Raw genomic sequence first — 8,504 nt, 5'->3', positions numbered from 1 at the left:
TTCCCCTATTCATAGATAGATCAAAATTGAAAGCTTTTGATAATATCATTGAAAAAATGGAACAAAGGATTAAAACTTGGCTTGGGAAAATTCTGTCACAACCAAGTAAAATTGTTCTGAATAAATCTGTCCTCTCTAGTATGCCCATTTTCAGTATGGGGTGTTTTGTTCTTCCGAAAAAAATTACGAAGAGGATTAACAATATGCAGAGGGACTTTTGGTGCGGACAACATACTAACTCAAAAGGTATATACATTAAAGCTTTCAATTTCTTGTGCAAACCAATTGACCAGGGGGGCTTAGGTTTTAAAGAATCCAATAAGGTAAATCAAGCTTTAATTAGTAGAATAACTTGGAGGTTAGTCAGTCACCCAAATAACTTATGGGCTAAAATATTGAAAGGAAAATATTTCAAAAAGACAGGAGCATTACATGCCAAAAAGAAAGCGCATGCTTCTTGGATATGAAAATGCATCCTTCAAGGTATAATGCACATTAAAAAATATAGCATTTGGGAGGTTGGGGATGGAACTGACATCAACATATGGGAGGATAGATAGCTACCAACCAAAAATGATACTTTGGACAATTCAGCTATTAGGTCAAACACAAGCATAACACTTGTATCCGAACTGATTGATTCAGATACCAAAAAGTGGAACTTACAATTGTTACAATCAACTTTTGATAGTAGTTTAGTTCAGGAAATATTGAATATCAGCCTTTACACTGATAGGAAGGGTCATCTCAAAAAGGATAAATTAAGATGGACATTAACAAAGAATGATGAATTCTCTGTTAAGTCATTATATGCAAAACTCATTAACCCCACTCAATCTGTTTCACATGCTTCTAAAAGATTCTGGAAAGGGTTGTGGAGTATGGATACTTCACAACGGATTAAACTCTTCATATGGAAGTGTTTTCAGGATGCTTTGCCAACAAAAATGAAACTAGGAGCAACCACAGATGAGGAAAAAAAAGTGTTTTCTGTCAGCATATGGAAGAATCTACATTTCATCTATTTTTTGAATGTGATTACGCAAAGAAAATTTGGAGCTTACCATCAATGGCTACACAGGGAGTCTCTCTAAACTTAATCAATGCTAAGACTTTTTTAGAACATTATAATGATTGGCAGGCAGGTAAGCTAGACCCAATTTCTATGGATCTAGCAGCCACAAAGTGCTGGTTCATATGGAAAGAACGCTGTTTAAGAGTGTTTGAAAACAAAACTAGAACTGCTGAGCAATTGGCAATAGCTATATCAAGACATTTTGTTTATTGGCATCCGGATAACAGACACAATAATAATAGACTGCACAAGACTGAACATTCTATGAATATTTTTTGGCAGCTTCCACCTGAACATACTCTGAAACTAAATTGTGATGCTTCTTGGATTTCTGAAATCACTAATGCTGGTGTTGGTTTTGTAATTCGCAATTCAACATGCACCTTTACAACATCAGAATATGGATATTGCAGGACCCTCTCAGCCGAAGAGACAGAAGCTGTAGCTCTGCTAAGAGCAACGCAATGGGCCAACAGACACAATATTCAGAACTTGATGATAGAAGGTGATAATCAAGCTACAATATCGTATCTGCAAGGAAAGACAAACTCGGTACACTGACGATGCATAACAGTTCTAGAAGAAGTTAAAATTGAAGCAACTAAATTATGTTCTTTTAAGGGTTTTCAGTATGTAGATAAAAGAGCCAACAAGGTGGCAGACTTGTTAGCAAAGGAAGGGAGAAGATCAAACTCTACAGCTTTTTGGACAAATCAACCTCCTAGTTTTTTATTTCCTGCAATTACTTTTGACACTGTCAAAGCTTATGATGTATGTGCTACAAACAATGTTTCTGTTGTATCCTTTTCTGCCGGAATTAATCAACCAAATTCAGTCATTGGACGAGCGACTCATCGCGAGTTAGTCTCAGAAGAATCTGAATTGGCAGATTAATTTCTAGCCAGCAATATAAGTCTTACTTTCAAAATAAATTAAAATAAATATATTCAGTATCGGGATTAAATAAGACTTTAGTATGTCCCTTATGGGGCTTCAGTGCTGATATATATGCAGGAGCAGGTGTCGTTGGATTGAATGTTCGCAGTAAATCTATTTTTTTAAATCAAACTTCAGTAAGTCCAAAGTCTCCAACAATAATGTAACTTAAATAATCAGAATTATCAATGTTCGCAGGTGTGTTATATGCAATGAATTGCAAGCCAAACAGCAGAACCACAAACTTTTCTAACAGAAAATATACCATTTCTTTAAACGAAAGATAGGGTTCTAGAGAAAATATACCAAAGCGACAAAGAACACCAAAAACCAGACTCTTCTTCGATCATCATGAATGGCGGACAGTGATCCTCATATGGGGTAACTTTTTCCTCTCTATTTTTGTTTTTCTGTTGCGTTTTCTTTCTTATGTTTTATTTAAAAAATGTGCTCTTTTTGATCACTGGAAGCACAAACATCTCCATTAAACATACTATGAAAATAGACATTTTCTTACTGTTGGAGTAAGTTTTCACTCTATCAACTCCATACTGTCATCTCTTAGTTGTGCATGCTACTCATGGGTGTTCGTGAGGACGTTTTCATTTTCCTCAGTTGAGCTTAGCATCTATTTTCGGCTCACTATTTACAATTTTTACAGGTAAGCATGTCATTTCAACGGTTTGATGTATCACACCAAGTCTTGAAGTTTTGGTCAGGTTAATCTCGCTCCTTTAGCCCATGCGGTGTTTATTGTTTTACTTTATGGGAATGCATTGTTACACACATTTTAGAGATAACATCATGGAGTCTCCGACCAAGGTTTAGTGTAACACACCTTTTAGTTCCTTGGGCGAGGCGAACCCGAGCTATACCTACTTAAATATCGTTTATCTTTTTTTCTGACCATGCTATTAACACAAAACTCTTCAATGGACAAGGATAAGATAAGAACTTGATAGACAATGTCTTAATCCTAAAATTGAATATATTTTTGTTTTTGGTCGGCGTTGAATCTAGAGGGAATGGTACTATATAGCTGGAACGGTACTATCACAGAGGGTCTACTTAAATGCTTTACATCCAAGTTTCTTAAGATTTTAATTTGTATGAACCTCAAGATCTTAATTTGTTGGAAAAGGTGTTGGCAGATTCTGCTGGCAAGTAACGTTTCGAGAGCTAAATCCAATTGTCACGGTCTCTCTATTCTCCAGTAAAGACCAAGTACATGAGGAATTTAATGTCCACACTATAGTATATATGTTTAATTCATTCAAGGAATTATAAGCTTCACCTCTTCTGTACATAAGTTTCAGTTGGTTCAAATACATACGTTATACATTTACTGCAAACTTCGAACATGACTCATTTCTTAAAATAGCCATGAAATTTTCGAACTTTACGTACTAAAATTATGAGATTATGTCGTTTCACTCTACAGTTGCCTCAGAAATTTGAATGGTCTATGTTTTAAATGTGGTGGTAGGCTTATGTTTTTCTTATGTTGTGACTTATAGGTGCCTGACACTGTTGGTGGTGCTGTTGCTGGAGACAGTGTAGCTCTTCATTGTAGTTTATACTTTTATCTATGTGAAGACAAGGCCACTTTGATCTTCGTGCATATGAGAAGAATATACAAAGACCCATGGTTGATTTTTACTTTATATGTACGTGTCTGCAATTAGAACTAGAGACAACATATACTATCAGTCTTGGCACAATACTTCATCTATGTACTTTTTGGGAAATTAAACTTATAGTTCTCATTATATGAATTTCTGATAGCAGTATATGAATTCATGGTCCAAATAATTTTCAGAAACTTGAATATGAAATCAATATTTAAATTTCTCAAATTGTCTGAAAGATCGGTTGCTAACATAGTCCATTTCTCAAATTATCTGAAAGTTCACCTGTATTGGAATGCTTTTTCGTTTTTATTCATATTGTTCTTCTCAAATCGGGCAAGGCGAAGAGTTAATTGAAGAATTCTGGACTGGGGCGAAGCCGAGTTTTACCAAATCAAGTGGGAACTTGGGAGAATCCGAGCTTTACCAAATCATATCGGGACTGGGGCGAGGCGAAGCCGAGCTTTACCAAATCATATGGGGACTTGGACGAGGCGAAGCCGAGCTTTACCAAATCAAATCGGGACTTGGGCGAGGCGAAGCCGAGCTTTACCAAATCATATCGGGACTGGGGCGAGGCGAAGCCGAGCTTTACCAAATCATATCGGGACTGGGGCGAGGCGAAGCCGAGCTTTACCAAATCAAATGGGGACTTGGGCGAAACCGAGCTTTACCAAATAAAAAATATGGTTCAAAGAAAGCGGCATTGATGCATTGTATTTGTAGTTTGTAGTTGTAGATTGAATTGGTGAACCAAGTTTGACGCCCGGGCACAAAATCTAGTTATGCGTATAAATGTAAATACCTTAATGCTAAAATTAAAATACAATAAAATCTTTTCGCAACTTCTTAAGGGAGTACACAAAATTAAAGATGAAGTCAAAGGCGATTCAAAGGAACTTAACCTAAGGAGCGTGGAAGTCAAAGGCGATTCAAAACTTGTGACAAACCAAGTGAATGGCGATTTTTACTCATTAACTGCTCACTCTTCCCATTACTTTCTCATAATGGGTGTATTGCACACTGCATGCTGTAAACCGCCAGACAAATACCCTGATGAAAATCCCCCAGTTTGTGACATGTTTGATGTCTCCAGTACTTTGGTAGAAGATAATACCTAGTCGTGACTTGCATAGTCATGCTACTTGCATGGTTAAATCTATATGATATAGAGAAAGTTACACCACAACTAATGAAAAGTGGAGCAAGTCCCGTATGGTAGTTGCTAAGTGGGCCCACCATTATGACATGTGAGAAGTAGTCATGACTATATTATTATTCCAGCAACTAATCATATATCTTGGGTCTTGTTTGTAAAACCTAAATATTTCGATCAATCATGCGCAAGCCAGGTGGCTATAAGTGACAAGTCAAGTCGCATGATTGAGACTTGTCGTGAGTTAGTATTTAGAAATAGCACATGGTGCATTTTAGGTTAAATAAATAATTAAATTTTATTAAATTATTTATGATGTCGATATTCATAGAGTATCGTTGGTAAACGATGCATGTGAAGTACCGTTTTCAAGCAAGAAGCTCAAAATATTCGATGCATATGAAGCATCGTTGTATAAATCTTGCTCGATTGGTCGTGGAATTTACGGTCTTAAAAGGAGTGTGACCATCTTTGTTTGATCAATCATTTGAGAGATGTACATGCAGGCCATAAATAACGTGATTGGTCCATTGAGGAGAAGGATGACCAGTAGCAGTGTCGGCGCCTCATAGGTCTCCTTAGATCGAATCTAAGCCGACCAAACTGACTAGCCAAACCTAACAACCAAGATAAATTAAGATTGCCGGAAACAGTATTTGACCTAATTAAGACCTTTTTCAAGCAGCCCGACTAGCCCATTTTCGCGATGATTCAGAGCAAAGCAGGTAGGCTAGAAACGACTTGATTGGTTGAAGTAGTAGAGGCCCCACATGTAGCTATCATGGAGCTTTCTCGGTCATGCCAGGAGAGGGCCAAGCTTGTTAAATTGACCGGCCAAGTCATGTGATCGTGATCATTCCGCGACTAACTTGGACGGTTTAGATTTAATTTCTTATATAAAGAAGCAGCTCGACTAGCCTACTTTGGCCAACAATTTAGAACGGAGCAGGTAGGCTAGGAGCGATGTGATTGGTCGAGGCAATAAGCGGGTATCCAGTCATCACAATGACACCCTATTTGCTGAGCTAGTAAGTATTAGGGTTAGCTAATTGAGACGGCCAAGTTATATGGTCACGATCAATTTGCGACCAACTTGGGCGGCCAAGATCTATTTTCTTAAGAAATTAAACGCGTCAACCAACCTACTTCCATCTTCCATTCTAAGCGGAGCCTGCAGCGTAGAAGCGGTGTGATTGGTTGATGGGGAAAAAGGAGCGCGGGGGCTAATATGGAGCTGGGTCGGTCGGTCATGGGGGCGTGAGTTAGGGAAAACCGGCCGGCCAAGTGGCACAGTCGTGCCATACCCGTGACTGACTGAATCAGTCATTATTTCTCCTTTTGTTTATTTTTCCACTTTTACTGGAGTTTTACTCCTATTGGCTCTATGATGGGCCAGTTTCCTAGCTTGCCTAGGTTTAGTCTCGACCAACAGAGATCAAGATATCGTGCTTGCTCCGTTTCAGGGTAAAAAATCTAAATTTTGTAAATCAACAAAATTAGGTTAAAAAATTGAATTTTATGAATTGACACAAAATTAATCAATTTTTGTGAATTTTGCACGTTGATGCAAAATTACTAAATTTTACTCTTGCGAGTAGCGCAACTCTGGTCTTGTTGACACAGCTTGTGCGCTTCTGATTAGGTATTTTCATGCATATCTTAATTCAGACATTTCGGGAGATTGATGCTACTCAGATAAGAGTGAACATTAAACGTCATATCATGTCAATATTAAGAGTTTAGCTGGGAACACAACATAAGATAAATACTCAGCGGTCTCTGCATTAGTGAATAATGCAAATAGGATCTCAATAAAATTTACAAAATATTTGGGATCTATGTAATATGCACTATTATTATTCTAATAAATTTTATGCATGTATACAAAATAAAGGCACAAAAATAGAATTTTACGGTTTTTGGCCTAAGCTAAAAACCACCATCAACACATCAGTTTGATCATCAGAAATAATTATTGGGTTTTTTTCGAATCCATCCCTGATTGTTTCTTTTAGCAGAAATTCTCTCATTTCCTTTCTCCTGGAACTTTTCAGTAGGTGAACTACCTTCATGTAAACAAACACTGTTTCGACACGAGTGAGGTGGAATCTTTTTCCAGAAGTGATCATCAACTCATTCATCTGATCTTTTTGAGTTGATTTTATCGGGTTGGGGTATATTCTGTCTTTCTACTGAGAAATGATCTTTCAGTTTTTAAGACAAGATACTTCTTTTAACACTTTTACAAGATATTTTGAAGAAGTACAAGTTTCCTTTCAAGTGACTGAAAGCTATATTCCTTAAGATCTTTTTCACGGAACCGATTCAAAGTATCCTTTGAAAAATATTTCTTTAGATCATCAATAGTTGTAGAAGATGATATTTCATTCTCTTCTGACTTGATGTAGTTAGGTATATTACCATCATCATGATTTGTTTCAGATGTGATCAAACAAGTCTTGTTATCACGATCTGTAAAAGTCGAGCAAGGACTTTCGGTTTCTTCATCAGAAGAAATTATAACAATATCATTAATCAGAGTCTTAGAATGAACCTCTTATTCTTGAGTAAGAGTTTTATCAAGAGCTTATACTTTGACAGTGAGATCCATATTCTCCTTGGCTAGAATATTTAGTTGAATGCCTTTTTCTCTGATCTCTTGCTTAAGAAGATTAGATTTCGTCTTTAATAATAACATTCTAGTACATATAGATCTGATAGGTTTTAGGAGTTTTACCAACTCTTTTTCAGCATCTTCTTTGACATCAAAGTTGGACTCAAATGTATTATTAATCTTCTTTACTCCTGGATCATAAGTTAACGATATAGTAACATCCTCAACTTTTAAGTATTCACAATCTTGCATAACGTTAACTGAGTCATCCGTTAGATTCAAATATTATAGGTTGGATCGCACCAAGCACAGATTGTTAGATTTTTTCATGTTTTCCTACTCTGATACAAATTGAAAATACGAGGGTACCCAAATACACCACAATCTTTTACTTATCAACCTATAAGTCCAGTATCTTAAGTGATCGTCTATGGACAGAGTCGAGACAATGCAACTTAAGTCCCATACCTTATATGATTGTCTATGGACGAGGTCAAGACAATGCAACAACAATATATTTACTTGACAATAGTTACGATAATAACCGATAGACTATTAGAATCAAAGTCCAGTAATACAGATTAACTTACAAGTGCAATTTACTTTAATTATAATAATACAATTATAATGCGAAATAATAAAGTAAATGTCACAACAAGATTTTGTTAACGAGGAAACCGCAAATACAAAAAAACCCTAGGATCTTGTCCAGTTTTGAATACTCTCAGAATTAATCCGACATACAAAATCTAATACAACTTCGTATAGTTGAGACCAAGTAGACTACCCCTAGATACTTAGTTCCCTCAGTATCCCTGCGCCTTCGACTTCTAGAGTCACGCACGTGAATAAAAAGTCCTTTGGATCGTATTCCAAACAACAAATGAAGAATATGTTTGGTAACCACTCTAATCAATCTTGCTAGAAGATATGTGAGTTGTTGACAAAGGCTCTTATGTTTAAACTTATAAACTCCTTTGTATGGTTAGATCAATCTAAACTTTGATTACCGAAATAATCAAGTTATTGATTCGCATACAATTAATATATATCTCAAAGAGGAACTATAAGGTGATGTCGATCTCACGTAACTAA

At 36.5% G+C, this 8,504-nt stretch overlaps 1 protein-coding gene across 1 annotated transcript; it reads left to right on the top strand.

The window, feature by feature from the left end:
* The first annotated feature begins 1,000 nt into the window (after positions 1-1,000).
* On the top strand, positions 1,001-1,969 carry LOC113340864. Its single transcript, XM_026585919.1, has 2 exons — positions 1,001-1,627; positions 1,706-1,969. Exons 1-2 carry the CDS (start codon positions 1,001-1,003, stop codon positions 1,967-1,969), a joined length of 891 nt encoding a protein of 296 aa, XP_026441704.1.
* Positions 1,970-8,504: the final 6,535 nt, after the last annotated feature.

Source organism: Papaver somniferum, unplaced genomic scaffold, assembly GCF_003573695.1.
Source record: "Papaver somniferum cultivar HN1 unplaced genomic scaffold, ASM357369v1 unplaced-scaffold_24, whole genome shotgun sequence".
NCBI classification, from domain to species: domain Eukaryota; kingdom Viridiplantae; phylum Streptophyta; class Magnoliopsida; order Ranunculales; family Papaveraceae; genus Papaver; species Papaver somniferum.
Note: the sequence above shows the minus strand (reverse complement) of the source record. Positions and strands in the feature narration are given on the sequence as shown.

Bases quoted from the DNA above. Each gene is read 5' to 3' on its own strand.
- LOC113340864 (XM_026585919.1), top strand. From the start codon at position 1,001: ATGGAAGAATCTACATTTCATCTATTTTTTGAATGTGATTACGCAAAG. The intron at 1,628-1,705 runs GTACACTGACGA...AAGGGTTTTCAG, and splicing joins TGCAAGGAAAGACAAACTCG to TATGTAGATAAAAGAGCCAA.